Genomic DNA, 20,598 nt, shown 5'->3' on the forward strand with positions numbered 1-20,598 from the left:
CTCTGCATCCTGCAAAGGACTTTCAAGAAAGTCTTGCACAAAAAGCTTGAAGTTTGCACTCTGTACGAAAGTTACTGTCAATACAAGAAACTCACCAAGCCACTTGACATTTCTCGCTCCAACAACCCCTGGTACAATGACTCGGAGTGGATACCCATGGTCCCGAGGGATAGGTTCTCCATTCATCTCATATGCTAAAATAACATCTCCGTGTGGATCTAAAGCTTTCTCAACAGGAATGCTGGAACCATAGGGCATACTAGCAGGGTCAGTGTCCAAACCTTCAAACTGGAAAGAGCATAATAATTTTCTTACATGTAGTTTTTAAAATTCACTTTGTATGTACATCCACCAATGAAGTCCTTATAGCTAACCGACGGTAAACTTTAACTCTGTTTTTATTCTTATGAATGACACAAGTGCATTTCTTCACAGTTATACAAATACAAAGAATCATTTTATTTTTTTAGTTATACAGATACAAGGAATCATTTTATTTTTTTATTTTATTATACTTTGTTGCTGTCTCCCATGTTAGCAAGGGAGCGCAAGGAAACAGACGAAAGAATGGCCCAACCCACCCACATACACATGTACATACATACACGTCCACATACGCACATATACATACCTATACATTTCAACTTATACATATATACATACACAGACATATACATATATACACATGTACATAATTCATACTTTGCTGCCTTTATTCATTTCCGTCGCCACCCCACCACACATGAAATAGCACCCCCTCCCCCCGCATGCGCATGAGGTAGCGCTAGGAAAAGACAACAAAGACCACATTCATTCACACTCGGTCTCTAGCTGTCATGTATAATGCATCGAAACCACAGCTCCCCTTCCACATCCAGGCACCACAAAACTTTCCATGGTTTACCTCAGATGTTTCACATGCCCTGGTTCAATACATTGACAGCACGTCAACCCCGGTATACCACATCGTTCCAATTCACTCTATTCCTTGCACGCCTTTCACCCTCCTGCATGTTCAAGCCCCGATCGCTCAAAATCTTTTTCACTCCTTACCTAACCTAACCAGTAACCCAATACTGAACATCTAAAAGGTACTCTCAAAGCTTAAGGTTATCATTAACTACTGTGCAGTACTAACCAAACACTAAACTCTAAATTTTACAGGAATAAACAAACCTGCACATGCAACGCATCTGTTTTACCATCTTCAATGCCCATGTCCTTGAGAACATCACAAAGACGTGCTCCACTCCAAGTAGCATTTCCAATGGCTGCCTGACCCCAACTCAGCCCCTTCACTGGCTTTACCTACAAACATACCAAAGAAAATTATGAGAGAATGCCTTAAAAAAATACTTAATAATATCAAGCTATGGAAATTTAGGTTTTTAATAAGAAACAGTGTAAAATTTGTTGAAAATGTTTACTCAACATTTGAGAGTAAATCTGAGCATGCTGAGTGAATCACAAACCAAAGGTATTTCAATAGCATAAATCTGCAGTATGCACTTAGAATATCAAAATAATCCATATTCATTATGTGCTATGTATATGGTAGTATTAGCAAGAAATCACATAACAAAAGTTATCTGTTCCCCAATCTACCAAATCAAACTAATTCATTCTATCCTATGTAACCCTCTCAACTTCCCAAAAGATGAAATCTCCAATACTCCACAGCCTCTTTTAGTCCATCCTGATGTCTCATCATCAGTATCCCCTCCCTCTATCTGAAACATGCAGATCCTCTTAATCAGTCTCTCTTCATTATCCTTTCTATACGTCAGAACTGCTTTAGCATAGCCTGACCAGCTCTTTCAATCATAATGCTCATACCACCACACCTCTCTTACAGTGTCATTCCTTATATGATCACTCCAACTCACAGCACATATTTCTCCTCAGGCATTTTATTTACAAAAATCCATCCTCTTCCATTCAAGGCCAAAGACTTACACCCAAATAACTCCACTGGGACTACTATACCTTTAAGCAGATCACTCTTTACCCAAACAGAAACTGATCTCTCATTCCATAAACAATCAATTCTCAACAGAACCTCCTTGAAGATGGATGTGTGTACCCTAAGCTCTAAAGCTAAAATGGTCAAGAAATTTTCCCTAGATGCCTTGAGCAGCGAGTTTTGCTTGTCTATGGTGTAATCAGGAGGCTACTAAAGACCTACTAATGAGAAATGAAGGTAAATGCATCTTCGCTTTTTGTGAGATCTATAAAGTCCTCAGGCATCAAATTTCCAACAAGTCCACACTCTGCCATTCTTTTGTATTCAGGATCAAAAACTCATATGCACACAATACCACCAGGACTACTATACCTTAACTGACAAAGAACTCTTCCAAAACTTCTCATTGTACCCAGGACCTTTGCCTTATCTCCAACCGTATGACTCACTTCAAGTTACATGGCTTCATCCGTTAACATGTTGCTTATGAAATGGTTTGCTCAACAAACATAACACAAACAAAACTATTCACACTGCAATTACTCAAAAACCACTAATAAGAGACCACTTACCAACTAAATCTTAAACTCCACTCCAACAATTACAACTACACCTCCTAGGTATGTATGGCTTACACTTTTTTATCTGCATTCTGGACACCACTTATATCCTCAACATTCAAACATACATTTAACGTCACATTCTGGACACCACTCATATCCTCAACATTCAAACATATTTAGTGTCAGAAGATCCCTAATGTCCAAGATAATCACACCAGAAAGATTTGATACCTACTTCCCAACTATTCTGTAATCCACAGAAAAGGATCCTGGGGCAGAAGGTAAGGTAGAGAAAAATTAAAATTAGCACCCACCTTTGTCATCTCTGATCTCCTGTTGCCAGCACACTGGATAGTAGCTGTAATGGTGTGTTTGGGGTATTTCTTTATATCTTTAAGTGTGAATGCTTTTTCTTTATTTGTCAGTTCATCACAAATTTCCAGCTCATAACTTGCTTCATCAATCTCCGGAACAGGGAGATGATTTCGCACATAAAACAGGTCACTGAAAAACATAATGTTCTATCAAATAAACAAGAAACAATATGAATGTAAGCATATTTGTACTACACTCAACACTGTTTATTTCCTTTAAGTTGAACAACACTGTAGCCCCTGTTTGTGGTTTCCCATGATATAAAGCACAAAATTTAAATGCCCTCTACAACCTATTCTTCTCTCAACTTATTAAACATTACCTTTTCTTTTCTGACTCTCTCTCTCCCTCTATCTTCCATCAAGCTTCCATGCTTATAAATCTTCCTTTACTGTGAGAAATAGAGATTGTCAGTAAGTGAAATGTATAAAGATATTACTCTTTGTACTATCTGAAATGTTCATAACAGACATAGAAGTAATGATGTAAATGTCTGTGAATTCCCTACAATACAACCAGAGTACACTAGCCTGAATATTGTAAAACTAAAACGATACTTAAAAATTATCTAAACTTATATGTTAAACATTATTTATTACATAGCAGGATGGTCCAAGAGAGCCTTATATAACAACAGTCTTTGCAAACTTTCTCATTCTTCAATTACTTAATCAAACTCTGGGTACCACTGACATTCTATCTAAAACCTAAATTCTGATTTCATTTAATCATGCTCAGGCTACTTTTATAATATTTGAAGCCTTTACACAAATATTTTCATCATATTTATGTTTCCTTAGAGAGATTTCAATATATGAATAGGTATTTGTAATCTTAACTTCACCTGTGCCTTCTTTCATCAGCGAGAGGAACATAGGCAAGAAAACTGCCATCAACACTATCTACACTATTGTTTACTTTATATCCTTCAATCTTAAAGTTTCTATTCTTGTCATATCTTAAAGTAAGAATCTAATTTATGATGGCTTTCATTCCCAATCTAGTTGTATGGATCAGATACATACAACCTCTACTTATCCTCAACCAATGCCTAGTTCTTTAAAAGTAAAATATGGACTTACACACTTATAATGCTACTTACTTTTTCACCTCACACACTAAGTGAATTCAACAAATGAGATCGACATTTCTGTTCATTCCACCTCTATACACAAATCTATATACATAAGTTGTTTCCACAGAATGCATTTTCATTATGTTAATTTCTCCTGGTCCACACACAGTCCACTACAAAACTTCCTCTGAAGCTCACTAACTCACTTCATCCTACGAGTTCTTTACCTTGCATAAATAAGTAAACCTAGAAACAGGAAAATAATTCAGTACTTGCTTTGTTCTACATACCTTAAATGTCTTTTTTAGTTTGTAGAATCTCACCTTCTGTCATCCCCTTTATGACATTCAATTGCTAAATACTTTTACATCACAAGTACAAGTCTTGACATAATGGTCTATGTTAATTAAGGGGTAATCTTTAAACTATTACATCCATGTACCAATAATTGTATCTTGTGCATAAAAAAGTAATTACTTTGGTGTGATTAGGTTGTCCACTAGTAACCTCAATGGTGGTTCTGCATTGAAGGGTTTCTTGGAAGAGGGCTTCAGTGCCACATGTCTTCTGGGTTCATTGCCATATGGATCATTCATATCTTTAACTGAAGCACCAACATCATCACTTGACAAGTTTCCTGTAAATATTGAAAAAAATATATAATTTCAGAAAGTAAAAGAGGACAGATAATGAATTCATAGCTTTAGCTTGTCTTTTTTTTATGCCTAACTGCTTTTCCAATTTGGTGGTGTATCAATTGAAAAAATGAAAATGCCATCATTTGCACCTATCCAAATTTTAGCTGTTATGTATAAAGCATCAAAACCAGAGTTTATCATCCCTAGCCACTCCCTAAGAAATATTCATTCATTTATCTATTATACTTTATTATACTTCTCCCCTATCTCTGGGGATAGGGGAGAAAGAATACTTCCCACGCATTCCCCGCTTATCGTAGAAGGCAACTAAAGGGGGCGGGAGCAGGGGGGCTAGAAACCCTCCCCTCCTTGTATCTTAACTTTCTAAAAGGGGAAACAGAAGAAAGAGTCATGCGAGGAGTGCTCATCCTCCTCAAAGGCTCAGATTGGGGTGTCTAAATGTGTGTGTGGATGTAACCAAGATGAGAAAAAAGGAGATAGGTAGTATGTTTTAACTATGGCAGCATGTCACTTCCCATACATCACACTAGCAGAATGCAGAATTATATAGCCTTAAGCCACTCAGTTCTTTAATTGCTAGGCAAAAACTGGAAAAGTATCAAAAGTATCTAAATAGTGTTATCAGACTCCACTAACTAGTGTTATTGGACTCCATCTCTCCCACACGGTTAGTATTTCATTATCAACCTACTTCACACCACATGTCATGAGGTACTTTACTTTCAACATAACATTCTATTCTTTTATCAGCAAGCAAGGACCACGACTCCTATCCATAAACATTGTCGGTACTACTCTACCTTTAAGCATACCAATTTTTGTTCTTATAGACGTTAATCTCTCCCTCATGCTCCTTAATGCATGAAGCACCTCAGCCCCCTCTTTCACCCTTACACTACTGTGGACCTCCATGAAGAATCAAAGAAAGCTGCTCTGAACCTCATATCAGGATTTAAGCTTTCCCACATCTCATTTGAATTCCCAGCTGATGTTTATTCCACCACCTGACCACAGATGTCACCAGCAGCCTACTACCTCAGTGAGGAGAAATATTACACATCTCACTCAACCAAAGATCATCAAAGCAAGTGTATTAATGTCATATTGTCATAATGCAAGATCTAAACTCCATCGTAATAATTTCTTTAATAAAAACAATTTCTCTATCAGTGCTTCTATCTTTTATGAAAATAAGTCATGTAAATAAAGTTCCACTTGTGATAATGATAAGTACAAAGTAAATAATAATTATATATATATATATATTATACTTTGTCGCTGTCTCCCACGTTTGCGAGGTAGCGCAAGGAAACAGACGAAAGAAATGGCCCAACCCCCCCCCATACACATGTATATACATACGTCCACACACGCAAATATACATACCTACACAGCTTTCCATGGTTTACCCCAGACGCTTCACATGCCTTGATTCAATCCACTGACAGCACGTCAACCCCGGTATACCACATCGCTCCAATTCACTCTATTCCTTGCCCTCCTTTCACCCTCCTGCAAGTTCAGGCCCCGATCACACAAAATCTTTTTCACTCCATCTTTCCACCTCCAATTTGGTCTCCCTCTTCTCCTCGTTCCCTCCACCTCCGACACATATATCCTCTTGGTCAATCTTTCCTCACTCATTCTCTCCATGTGCCCAAACCACTTCAAAACACCCTCTTCTGCTCTCTCAACCACGCTCTTTTTATTTCCACACATCTCTCTTACCCTTACGTTACTCACTCGATCAAACCACCTCACACCACACACTGTCCTCAAACATCTCATTTCCAGCACATCCATCCTCCTGCGCACAACTCTATCCATAGCCCACGCCTCGCAACCATACAACATTGTTGGAACCACTATTCCTTCAAACATACCCATTTTTGCTTTCCGAGATAATGTTCTTGACTTCCACACATTCTTCAAGGCCCCCAGAATTTTCGCCCCCTCCCCCACCCTATGATCCACTTCCGCTTCCATGGTTCCATCCACTGCCAGATCACTCCCAGATATCTAAAACACTTCACTTCCTCCAGTTTTTCTCCATTCAAACTCACCTCCCAATTGACTTGACCCTCAACCCTACTGTATCTAATAACCTTGCTCTTATTCACATTTACTCTTAACTTTCTTCTTCCACACACTTTACCGAACTCAGTCACCAGCTTCTGCAGTTTCTCACATGAATCAGCCACCAGTGCTGTATCATCAGCGAACAGCAACTGACTCACTTCCCAAGCTCTCTCATCCCCAACAGACTTCATACTTGCCCCTCTTTCCAAAACTCTTGCATTTACCTCCCTAACAACCCCATCCATAAACAAATTAAACAACCATGGAGACATCACACACCCCTGCCGCAAACCTACATTCACTGAGAACCAATCACTTTCCTCTCTTCCTACACGTACACATGCCTTACATCCTCGATAAAAACTTTTCACTGCTTCTAACAACTTTCCTCCCACACCATATATTCTTAATACCTTCCACAGTAAACATATAAAGAATATGTACATTATGGTACAGATAGGAAGTGCGAAATCTCACTCAACCAAAGATCATCAAAGCAAGTGTACATATGTCATATTGTCATAATGCCAGATTTAAACTCCACCGTAATAATATATTTAATAGGGGAGAAAGAATACTTCCCACGTATTCCTGCGTGTCGTAGAAGGCGACTAAAAGGGAAGGGAGCGGGGGGCTGGAAATCCTCCCCTCTCGTTTTTTTTTTTTTTAATTTTTCGAAAGAAGGGACAGAGAAGAGGGCCAGGTGAGGATATTCCCTCAAAGGCCCAGTCCTCTGTTCTTAACGCTACCTCGCTATCGCGGGAAATGGTGAATAGTATGAAAAAAAAAAAAAAGGCATTTTCTCTGTATCATTGCTTCTATCTTTTATGAAAATAAGTCATTCACCTCAGAAGTAATGGCAGGGATAAACCTCTCACGCACAAATATGTTAAACATATTTAAAATCGAACCATCTTTAAGACAAACTCTTATAGATAATTTGATAAGAACACTAACAACACTTTGTACAAAATGGAAGCTACATGGTTTGATAGACTATGTACATCAAAAACACTTTTGGAAATAAGTATGCAAGGTCTCCCTCAAAAAATTCTGGAAACTTAGCAATCTCTGCAAGGTCAGTAATGACCTAATGTGCAATAAAGTTTTCCTGTACCATTAAGCCCATAAAACTCTTGTACCATTAAGTCCATAAAACTGTCCATGAAATACATTTCTAAATCTTACCTATTCTGAATGTCTCAAACCAATCTAACACATGAGCACTCTGGTGCACTGCATACAATGACCAAAAAGGTTCCACTGATCCTCCAGCACCCATAAGAATTTTATCTCCACCTGAAATTTAAAGAAAAATCATGAACCTAGAATCAAAGGAGTATTTGTATATGAGAAATACACTACTAAGAAAAGAATGTCAACAAAGACTGATTACAAAATAGCATTGCAAGCAAGTATGAATATGTACATGTGTATATATGTATATGGCCATGTATGTGTATGAACATGTATGTATATTGTATATGCTGGTATGTATACGTATATGTTTGTATATGCACATGTATGGGCATGTATGCATATGAGTGGATGGATCTTTCTTTGTCAGTTTCCTGGTGCTACCTCGCTGATGCGTGAAATGGCGGTAAAGTATGATTAATAATAAGATACTATGTGGTGATATATAGGTGATATATATGTGATATATATGTGGTGTGAGGTGGTTTGATCGAGTAAATAATATAAGGGTAAGAGAGATATATGGAAATAAAAAGAGTGTGGTTGAGAGAGCAGAAGAGGGTGTTTTTGAAATGGTTCGGTCACATGGAGAGAATGAGTGAGGAAAGATTGACAAAGAGGATATATGTGTCAGAGGTGGAGGGAACGAGGAGAAGTGGGAGACCAAATTGGAGGTGGAAAGATGGAGTGAAAAAGATTTTGAGTGATCGGGGCCTGAACATGCAGGAGGGTGAAAGGCAGGCAAGGAATAGAGTGAATTGGATCGATGTGGTATACCGGGGTTGATGTGCTGTCAATGGATTGAACCAGGGCATGTGAAGTGTCTGGGGTAAACCATGGAAAGTAGTGTGGGGCCTGGATGTGGAAAGGGAGCTGTGGTTTCGGGCATTATTGCATGACAGCGAATGGGGCCTTTGTTGTCTTTTCCTAGCGCTACCTCGCACACATGAGGGGGGAGGGGGATGGTATTCCATGTGTGCTGAGGTGGCGATGGGAATGAATAAAGGCAGACGTGTGAATTGTGTGCATGGGTATATATGTATGTGTCTGTGTGTGTATATATATGTGTACATTGAGATGTATAGGTATGTATATTTGCGTGTGTCCACTGACAGCACGTCAACCCCGGTATACCACATCGATCCAATTCATTCTATTCCTTGCCCTCCTTTCACCCTCCTGCATGTTCAGGCCCCAATCACACAAAATCTTTTTCACTCCATCTTTCCACCTCCAATTTGGTCTCCCACTCCTCCTCATTCCCTCCACCTCCGACACATATATCCTCTTGGTCAATCTTTCCTCACTCATTCTCTCCATGTGCCCAAACCACTTCAAAACACCATCTTCTGCTCTCTCCACCACGCTCTTTTTATTTCCACACATCTCTCTTACCCTTACGTTACTTACTCGATCAAACCACCTCACACCACACATTGTCCTCAAACATCTCATTTCAAGCACATCCATCCTTCTGCGCACAACTCTATCCATAGCCCACGCCTCGCAACCATACAACATTGTTGGAACCACTATTCCTTCAAACATACCCATTTTTGCTTTCCGAGATAATGTTCTCGACTTCCACACATTCTTCAAGGCTCCCAGGATTTTCGCCCCCTCCCCCACCCTAAGATCCACTTCCGCTTCCATGGTTCCATCCGCTGCCAGATCCACTCCCAGATATCTAAAACACTTTACTTCCTCCAGTTTTGCTCCATTCAAACTTACCTCCCAATTGACTTGACCCTCAACCCTACTGTGCCTAATAACCTTGCTCTTATTCACATTTACTCTTAACTTTCTTCTTTCACACACTTTACCAAACTCAGTCACCAGCTTCTGCAGTTTCTCACATGAATCAGCCACCAGCGCTGTATCATCAGCGAACAACAACTGAGGATAGGGGATTAAGAATACTTCCCACGTATTCCCTGCGTGTCATAGAAGGCGACTAAAAGGGGAGGGAGTGGGGGGGCTGGAAATCCTCCCCTCTCGTTTTTTTTTTTTTTATTTTACTTTTCCAAAAGAAGGAACAGAGGGGGCCAGGTGAGGATAATCCAAAAAAGGCCCAGTCCTCTGTTCTTAACGCTACCTCGCTAAGGCGGGAAATGGCGAATAGTTGAAAAGAAAAAAAAGAAAAATATATATATATACATATGGAGACAGGAGGTCAAGAGAAAGGTGCAAGAGGTGAAAAAGAGGGCAAATGAGAGTTGGGGTGAGAGAGTATCATTAAATTTTAGGGAGAATAAGAAGATGTTCTGGAAGGAGGTATATAAAGTGGGTAAGGCAAGGGAGCAAATGGGAACTTCAGTGAAGGGGGCTAATGGGGAGGTGATAACAAGTAGTGGTGATGTGAGAAGGAGATGGAGTGAGTATTTTGAAGGTTTGTTGAATGTGTTTGATGATAGAGTGGCAGATATAGGGTGTTTTGGTCGAGGTGGTGTGCAAAGTGAGAGGGTTAGGGAAAATGGTTTGGTAAAGAGAAGAGGTAGTAAAAGCTTTGCGGAAGATGAAAGCCGGCAAGGCAGCAGGTTTGGACGGTATTGCAGAGGAATTTATTAAAAAAGGGGGTGACTGTATTGTTGACTGTTTGGTAAGGTTATTTAATGTATGTATGATTCATGGTGAGATGCCTGAGGATTGGCGGAATGCGTGCATATTGCCATTGTACAAAGGCAAAGGGGATAAGAGTGAGTGCTCAAATTACAGAGGTATAAGTTTGTTGAGTATTCCTGGTAAAGTATATGGGAGGGTACTGAATGAGAGGGTGAAGGCATGTACAGAGCATCAGATTGGGGAAGAGCAGTGTGGTTTCAGAAGTGGTAAAGGATGTGTGGATCAGGTGTTTGCTTTGAAGAATGTATGTGAGAAATACTTAGAAAAGCTAATGGATCTGTATGTAGCATTTATGGATCTGGAGAAGGCATATGATAGACTTGATAAGAGATGCTCTGTGGAAGGTACTAAGAATATATGGTGTGGGAGGCAAGTTGTTGGAAGCAGTGAAAAGTTTTTATCAAGGATGTAAGGCATGTGTACGTGTAGGAAGAGAGGAAAGTGATTGGTTCTCAGTGAATGAAGGTTTGCGGCAGGGGTGTGTGATGTCTCCATGGTTGTTTAATTTGTTTATGGATGGGGTTGTTAGGGAGGTGAATGCAAGAGTTTTGGAAAGAGGGGCAAGTATGAAGTCTGTTAGGGATGAAAGAGCTTGGGAAGTGTCAGTTGTTGTTCGCTGATGATACAGCGCTGGTGGCTGATTCATGTGAGAAACTGCAGAAGCTGGTGACTGAGTTTGGTAGAGTGTGTGAAAGAAGAAAGTTAAGAGTAAATGTGAATAAGAGCAAGGTTATTAGGTACAGTAGGGTTGAGGGTCAAGTCAATTGGGAGGTAAGTTTGAATGGAGAAAAACTGGAGGAAGTAAAGTGTTTTAGATATCTGGGAGTGGATCTGGCAGCGGATGGAACCATGGAAGCGGAAGTGAATCATAGGGTGGGGGAGGGGGCGAAAATCCTGGGAGCCTTGAAGAATGTGTGGAAGTCGAGAACATAATCTCCGAAAGCAAAAATGGGTATGTTTGAAGGAATAGTGGTTCCAACAATGTTGTATGGCTGCGAGGCATGGGCTATGGATAGAGTTGTGCGCAGGAGGGTGGATGTGCTGGAAATGAGATGTTGAGGACAATATGTGGTGTGAGGTGGTTTGATCGAGTAAGTAATGTAAGGGTAAGAGAGATGTGTGGAAATAAAAAGAGCGTGGTGGAGAGAGCAGAAGAGGGTGTTTTAAAATGGTTTGGGCACATGGAGAGAAGGAGTGAGGAAAGATTGACCAAGAGGATATATGTGTCGGAGGTGGAGGGAATGAGGAGGAGTGGGAGACCAAATTGGAGGTGGAAAGATGGAGTGAAAAAGATTTTGAGTGATCAGGGCCTGAACATTCAGGAGGGTGAAAGGCAGGCAAGGAATAGAGTGAATTGGATCAATGTGGTATACCGGGGTCAATGTGCTGTCAATGGATTGAATCAGGGCATGTGAAGCGTCTGGGGTAAACCATGGAAAGTTGTGTGGGGCCTGGATGTGGAAAGGGAGCTGTGGTTTCGGGCATTATTGCATGACAGCTAGAGACTGAGTGTGAACGAATGGGGCCTTTGTTGTCTTTTCCTAGCGCTACCTCGCACACCTGAGGGGGGAGGGGGATGTTATTCCATGTGTGGCGAGGTGGTGATGGAAATGAATAAAGGCAGACAGTGTGAATTGTGTGCATGTGTATAAATGTATGTGTCTGTGTGTGTATATATATGTGTACATTGAGATGTATGGGTATATATATTTGCGTGTGTGGACGTGTATGTATGTACATGTGTATGGGGGTGGGTTGAGCCATTTCTTTCGTCTGTCTCCTTGCGCTACCTCGCAAACGCGGGAGACAGCAACAAAGCAAAATAATAATAATAAAATATATATCTTTTCTTTCTTTTAAACTATTCGCCATTTCCCGCGTTAGCGAGGAAGCGTTAGGAACAGAGGACTGGGCCTTTTTTGGAATATCCTCACCTGGCCCCCTCTGTTCCTTCTTATGAACCGGGGCATGTGAAGCATCTGGGTGAGCCATGGAGGGTTCTGTGGGGCCTGTATGTGGAGAGGGATGTAAGGCATGTGTATGTGTAGGAAGAGAGGAAAATGATTGGTTCTCAGTGAATGTAGGTTTGCGGCAGGGGTGTGTGATGTTTCCATGGTTGTTTAATTTGTTTATGGATGGGGTTGTTAGGTAGGTGAATGCAAGGGTTTTGGAAAGAGGGGCAAGTATGCAGTCTGTTGTGGATGAGAGAGCTTGGGAAGTGAGTCAGTTGTTCGCTGATGATACAGCACTGGTGGCTGATTTATGTGAGAAACTGCAGAAGCTGGTGACTGAGTTTGGTAAAGTGTGTGAAAGAAGAAAGTTGAGAGTAAATGTGAATAAGAGCAAGGTTATTAGGTACAATAGGGATGAGGGTCACATCAATTGGGAGGTAAGTTTGAATGGAGAAAAACTGGAGGAAGTGAAGTGTTTTAGATATCTGGGAGTGGATTTGGCAGTGGATGGAACCATGGAAGTGGAAGTGAGTCACAGGGTGGGGGAGGGGAGCACAGGTTCTGGGAGCATTGAAGAAAGTGTGGAAGGCAAGAACATTATCTCAGAAAGCAAAACTGGGTATGACTGAAGGAATAGTGGTTCCAACAATGTTATATGGTTACGAGGCATGGACTATAGATAGGGTTGTGCGGAGGAGGGGGGATGTGTTGGAAATGAGATGTTTGAGGACAATATGTAGTGTGAGGTGGTTTGATCGAGTAAGTAAGGAAAGAGTAAGAGTGATTAGTGGTAACAAAAAGAGTGTGGTTGAGAGAGCAGAAGAGGGTGTATTGAAATGGTTTGGTCACATGGAGAGAATGTGTGAGGAAAGATTGACAAAGAGGATATATGTGTCGGAGGTGGAGGAAATGAGAAGTAGGAGACCAAATTGGAGGTGGAAGGATGGAGTGAAAAAGATTTTGAGCGATCGGGGCCTGAACATGCAGGAGGGTGAAAGGTGTACAAGGAATAGAGTGAACTGGGACGATGTGGTATACCGGGGTCGACGTACTGTCAATGGATTGAACCAGGGCAAGTGAAGCGTCTGGTGTAAACCATGGAAAGTTTTGTGGGGCCTGGATGAGGAAAGGGAGCTGCGGTATTAGTGCATTATACATGACAGCTAGAGACTGAGTGTGAATGAATGTGGCCTTTGTTGTCTTTTCGTAGTGCTACCTCTCGCATGTGCGGTGGAAGGGGGGTGTCATGTCATGTGTGGTGGGGTGGCAACAGGAATGAATAAAGGCAGCAAGTATGAATTATGTACATGTGTATATATGTATATGTCTGTGCATGTATATATATATGGATACACTGAAATGTATAGGTATGTATATGTGCATGTGTGGATGTGTATGCATATACATGTGTATGTGGGTGGGTTGGGCCATTCATTTGTCTGTTTCCTTGTGCTACCTCGCTAACACGGGAGATAGCGACAAAGTATAATAAATAAATGAATAAATAAAAATATTAGTACGAAAGATGGTCAAAGAGCATTACTAGAATATGTGTTAATTGCTACAAGTGTAAAAGAGACTTTTGGATGTTAACATGCTGAGAAGGGCAGCTGGAGGGAAGTCTGGTCACTATCTTGCAGAGACGAGGGTGAAGATTTTTAGAGGTTTTCAAGAAAGAAAAGAGAACATTGGGAAGAAGAGAGTGATTAGAGTAATAGAGCTCGGAAAGGAGACTTGTGTGAGGAGGTACCAGGAGAGATTTAGTGTAAAATGACAAGAGGTGGGAGCAAATGATGTGAAGACAGTGGATGAGGAATGGGATGCATTTAAGGAAGCAAGGATGGCATGTGCAAAAGATACATGTGGCATAAGAAAGGTGGGAGGTGGGCAGATTAGAAAGGGTAGCGAGTGGTGGGATGAAGAAGTAAAGTTGTTAGTGAAAGATAAAAGAGAGGCATTTGGATGATACTTGCAAGGAAGGAGTGCAAATGAGATGTATAAGAGAAAGCAGCAGGAGATCAAGAGGAAGGGGCAAGAGTTGAAAAGGAGGGCAAATGAGAGTTGGGGTGAGAGTATCATTAAACTTTAGGGAGAATAAAAAGATGTTTTGGAAGGAGATAAATAATGCATGTAAGACAATAGAACAAATGGGAACATCAGTGAAGGGGTCAAGGAGGGAAGTGATAACAGGTAGTGATGAAGTATGAATGAGATGGAATGAGTATTTTGAAGGTTTGTTGAATGTATACTAAGACAGAGTGACAGATACAGGGTGTGTTGGTAGGCATGGTGTGCAAAGTGAGAGGGTGAGGGACAATGGTTTGGTTAAGAGCAAAGAGGTGGTGAAAGCCTTGAGTAAGATGAAATCTAGCAAGGTGGCTGGTTTGGATGGTATTGCAGTGGAATTTATTGAGAAAGGGGGTGACTGTATTGTTTGGTTGGTTGTTAAGGATATTCAAACTATGTATGGATCAAGGTGAAGTGCCTGAGGATTGACGGAATGCAAGTATAGTGCCACTGTACAAAGGCAAAGGGGATAAAGGTGAGTGCTCAAGCTACAGAGGCATAAGTTTGATGAGTATTCCTGGAAAACTGTATGGGAGGGTATTGATTGAGGGGGTGAAGGCTTGTACATAGCATCAGATTGGGGAAGAGCAGTGTGGTTTCAGAAGTGATAAAGGATGTGTGGATCAGGTGTCTGCTTTGAAGAATGTGGGGGGGGAGAAATACTTAAGAAAAACAGATGGATTTATATGTAGCATCTATGGATCTGGAAAAGGCATATGATAGGGATGATAGAGATGCTTTGTGGAAGGTCTCAAGAGTATATGGTGTGGGAAGTAAGCTGCTAGAAGCAGAGATGTTTTTATCAAGGGAGTAAGGTACGTGTACAAGTAGGAAGAGAGGAGAATGATTGGTTCCTAGTGAATGTCAGTCTGCGGCAGGGGTGTGTGATGTCCCCATGGTTGTTTAATTTGTTATGTATGCAGTCTGTTGGGGATGAGAGGGCCTGAAAAATGAGTCAGGTGTTGTTCACCGATAAAACAGCACTGGTGGCTGATTCAAAGGAGAAACTGCAGAAGTTGGTGACTGAGTTTGGAAAAGTGTGTGAAAGGAGAAAGTTACGAGTAAATGTGAATAAGAGCAAGGTTATTAGGTTCAGCAGGGTAGAGGAAAAGGTATGATGGGATGTAAGTTTGAATGGAGAAAAATTGGAGGAAGTGAAGTGTTTTAGATATCTGGGAGTGGACTTAGCAGAGAATGAAACTGTGGATGAGGAAGTGAGTCATAGGGTGGAGGAGGGGGCAAAGGTGCTGGGAGCAATGAAGAATGTGTGGAAAGAGAACTTTATCTCTTGGACAGCAAATATGGGTATGTCTGAAGGAATATTAATTCCAAAAATATCATATGGTTGTGAGATATAGGCTATAGATGGGGTTGTGTGGAGGAGGAAGGATGTGTTGGAAATGAAATGTTTGAGGATAGTATATGGTGTGAGGTGGTTTGATTGAGTAAGTAATGAAAAGGTAAGAGATGTGTGGTAATAAAAAGTGTGGTTGAGACAGCAGAAGAGGGTGAGTTGAAATGGTTTGGACATACGGACAGAATGAGTGAGGAAAGACTGACAAATAGGATACATGTGACAGAGGTGGAGGGAACAAAAAGAGGGAAACCAAATTAGAGGTGGATGGATAGAGTGAAAAAAAATTTGAGCAACCAGGGCCTGAGCATATAGTGAACTGGAATGGTGTGGTATATCGGAGTCAATGTGCTGTCAGTGGACTGAACCAGTGCATGTGATATGTCTGGAGTAAACCATGGAAAGGTGTTTGGGGCCTGGAGGTGGATAGGTAGCTGTGGTTTCAGTGCATTACACATGACACCTAGAGACTGAATGTGAACGAATGTGTTCTTTTTAGTCTGTTATACTGGCGCTACCTCACTGAAGCTGTTTCCTGTGGGGCAGGGTTGTGCTAAGAATGGATGAAGGCAAGCAAGTATGAATATGTACATGTGTATATATGTATATGTCTTTGTATGTCACAAGGCTACTTGTGACTGAAATAGCTATATATGCAGCATATACACAAAACATTTCAAGGTAGAGTTTGCACAGATAACTATTTAACTGCAAGTGTAAGAATAGAGATGCTGGTCTCTCTTAATGAATCAAAAGAGTGTGTACAGTGAAAAAGTATGGAGCACTCTTTTAAATATGGAGGTCTATTTTTCACTTTAACACATTGGCTATGGGTTCAAGATATGTGTGTGTGATTTTTGAAGGTTGTATATACCAGATTAGCCCAGTAAGACTGGGACTGAATTAATAATAATAGATAGATTCTTAAGGATGAAATGATTATCCTGAGGAACTTTCAAGACACTGAGTTGTGAGACCAAACATATAAGCAAAATTACAAAAAAAATTTGATTTTAACAGCTTGATAAACAGTCTGACTATGGAATAAACTTGTAAACCCAGTAATGAGAGAAAATCTTATGTTACCTGGATGCTTTGGGATCAAGTCAGTGATATCATAAACCCCATGCCGATATGCTACCCAAATTCGGTCTTCAATGGTAGCATGCTTAGATACATCATCAAGTGTATACTCAGGTAATCCACTATGATAAGCACCATACTTTTCCTCATCAATATCTTCTGTGCTTGAACTGGATGCATCTAGGAAAGGACAATATCAATAGTATGCCATACAGGACAGTCATCTTAAGTTTTTGAACTGAATGTGTGAGACCTACGTTTTGATCATGTGTACATTTTCATGGGATCTAAATATGCAAATCGGATAAATATGGGAAAAGAGCTAAGTAATACCAAGAAAAATAAAAAAAACAAAAATTAAAGTGAATAATACAACCTCAGCAAATGTCAAACCAAACTCTCTAATTACAGCTACAGTAACATTAAGTTTTGAAAAACTTTTTGTTTTTCTGTGACTGTGAAATAAAAACACAGGAGTTTTGGTGTGACAAGGGCAAGATTCGCTTTAAGTCATTATCAAATGGATGTTAAGAATTTTAACTACAGTGATCAACAAAATGTATAAAAATCTAATCTAACCCAATCAAAGGTTGATAGATCCATTGCCTCATTCTACTCATTCTGCGAGATTTTAAGAATTCATTCTAAAAGCCACTAAAAAGTGTTAATGACTTCTCTAAAGGATCGAATCCTGCCTGAATATGTCTGTGAATGATGAGAAGGCCTTAAGGGAAGTAGAAAAAGAGAAGGATTGAATCAACTTACAAGGAAACCATGACAAGCTCCAAAGTTGATACACAAGTGATGAAATTCAATCCGAATAAATGCTTTGGAGTTGTGAGGATGGAATGCAGTGAAAAAATACCTTGACAAAAACACTATTTAGCTGGAAATAATCTGCAGAAATTCTCAAATACAAGGACACAGGAGCTGACATTATACTTAATATGTTGCAAGAGCTAATCAGTCTGCTGGCAATGTCAGAATTGCATTAAATACACAGATGTAGAAATATCCAACAAACTGTTCACATCCTATCTTAAGCCAAAACTACAATGTGCTTCTTAAGCTTGGTCATCGAACATACTGAAGCAGAGAATAATAAACAAGATCCAAAGGAATGCAACAAAGATGGAAGACGATTTATCGACATTCTAATTCTAGGATTACACTACAATGTAAGATAACTTTCAAAGATGAATACCTGCAAAGCACCTAAAACTAATGTCACAATAAGTTAACCTCAGCCATATTATATAAACATAATTCATTTTAATTACTATGCTGATTTTCATAGCAGTTATGCCAATAGCTCATTTTGTGGAGGAGTCTCTAGCATGATATACAATTCTAATGTACCATGAATAGGGCTAACAGCTCATTCTATTCAGAGTCATGAGCATGTTCTACTTGCTTAGTCTGTAATACTCTAACTTCTAAGCCTGCTATAAATCTGTATTAACCTCAGATATCTATTTTCCTCTCTTCACATTTTTTCTTCATAATCTACACATGAAGGATATCTGTGCTTAAAATAAAAACCCATACCAAGGTAACTGCTGTGAGTCATGCAAAGACTTATGTTTGAATCCTGGGTGCTGCAGCTATCAGTATGCACCTAATCCAGGTGTTCATCCTTCCCTTGCGCTAATTAAAATTGGATACCTGGCTTTGGGTGTGGTATATATATTATTTTATATTTTGCTTTGTTGCTGTCTCCCACGTTAGCGAGGTAGTGCAAGGAAACAGAAGAAAGAATGGCCCAACCCACCCATATACACATGTATATACATACACGTCCACACACGCAAATATACATACAATATATATACGCAAATAACAACCCCTCCCCCCCCTCATGTGTGCGAGGTAGCGCTAGGAAAAACACCAAAGGCCTCATTCGTTCACACTCAGTCTCTAGCTGTCATGTAATAATGCACCGAAACCACAGCTCCCTTTCCACATCCAGGCCCCACACACTTTGCATGGTTTACCCCAGACGCTTCACATACCCTGGTTCAATCCACTGACAGCACGTCGACCCCGGTATACCACATCGTTCCAATTCACTCTATTCCTTGCATGCCCTTCACCCTCCTGCATGTTCAGGCCCCGATCACTCAAAATCTTTTTCACTCCATCTTTCCACCTCCAATTTGGTCTCCCACTTCTCCTCGTTCCCTCCACCTCTGACACATATATCCTCTTTGTCAATCTTTCCTCACTCATTCTCTCCATGTGACCAACCATTTCAAAACATCCACTTCTGCCCTCTCAACCACACTCTTTCTATTACACACATCTCTCTTACCCTTTCATTACTTACTCAATCAAACCACCTCACACCAGAAATTGTCCTCAAACATCTCATTTCCAGCACATCCACCCTCCTTCGCACAACTCTATCTATAGCCCACGCCTTATTTATTATCATACCTAGTCCCTGTCTCCTGCACTGGCAAGGTAGTGCAAGGAAACAGATGAAAGAATGGCCCAACCCACCCACACCCACATGCACACACACAAATGCCCACACACGCACAAATACATACCTATACATTTCGACGTATACATACATACATACACAGACATATACATATATACACATGCACATTATTCATACTTGCTGCCTTCAACTATTCCTATCGCCACCCTGCCACAAATGGAAAACAGCAACGCCCCCACCGGCGCTCGAGGTAGCACTAGAAAATGACAACAAAGGCCACATTCGTTCACACTCAGTCTCTAGCTTTCATGTGTAATGCACCGATACCACAGCTCCCTTTCCACATCCAGGTCCCATAAAGCTTTTCATGGTTTACCCCAGACGCTTCACATGCCCTGGTTCAATCCATTGACAGCATGTCGACCCCGGTATACCACATTGTTACAATTCACTCTATTCCTTGCATGCCTTTCACCCTCCTGCATATTCAGGCCCCAATCACTCAAAATCTTTTTCGCTCCATCTTTCCACCTCCAATTTGGTCTCCCACTTCTCGTTCCCTCCAACTCTGACACATATGTCCTCTTCGTTAATTTTTCCTCACTCATTCTCTCCATGTGACCAAACCATTTTAATACACCCTCTTCTGCTCTCTCAACCAGTCTTTTTTTTTTTTACCACATATCTCTCTTACCCTTTCATTACTTACTTGATCAAACCACCTCACACCGCATATTGTCCTAAAACATTTCATTTCCAACACATCCACCCTCTCTCGCACAACCCTATCTATAGCCCATGCCTCGAAAACATATATCATTGCTGGAACTACTATTCCTTCAAATATACCCATTTTTGCTCTCCGAGATAACGTTCTCACCTTCCACACATTCTTCAACGCTCCCAGAACCTTCGCCCCCTCCCCCACCCTGTGACTCACTTCCGCTTCCATGGTTCCATCTGCTGCTAAATCCACTACGAGATATCTAAAACACTTCACTTCCTCCAGTTTTTTCTCCATTCAAACTTACCTTCCAATTAACTTGTCCCTCAACCCTACTGAACCTAATTACTTTGCTCTTATTCACATTTACTCTCAGCTTTCTTCTTTCACATGTATATCTATAGCCCACGCCTCTACCCTTCATTATTCTATCAAACGA

General features: G+C 40.6%; 1 protein-coding gene across 5 annotated transcripts in view; it reads right to left on the reverse strand.

Annotated features, from left to right (window-relative positions):
* shop (sulfite oxidase) overlaps positions 1–20,598 on the reverse strand; it is a 44,382-nt gene that overhangs the window by 14,152 nt on the left and 9,632 nt on the right. For 3 of the 5 annotated variants that reach the window (XM_071686759.1, XM_071686761.1, XM_071686760.1), the window contains exons 4-9: positions 16,993–17,169; positions 7,903–8,013; positions 4,454–4,613; positions 2,841–3,030; positions 1,177–1,308; positions 96–288 (exon numbers count right to left, since the gene is read on the reverse strand). In XM_071686759.1, the coding sequence (XP_071542860.1) occupies positions 96–288; positions 1,177–1,308; positions 2,841–3,030; positions 4,454–4,613; positions 7,903–8,013; positions 16,993–17,169 (963 nt within the window). The remainder of the gene's footprint in view (positions 1–95; positions 289–1,176; positions 1,309–2,840; positions 3,031–4,453; positions 4,614–7,902; positions 8,014–16,992; positions 17,170–20,598) is intronic. The other 2 variants (XM_071686762.1, XM_071686763.1) reach the window with 1 other exon arrangement.

This window comes from Panulirus ornatus, chromosome 42, assembly GCF_036320965.1.
Source record: "Panulirus ornatus isolate Po-2019 chromosome 42, ASM3632096v1, whole genome shotgun sequence".
NCBI lineage: Eukaryota > Metazoa > Arthropoda > Malacostraca > Decapoda > Palinuridae > Panulirus > Panulirus ornatus.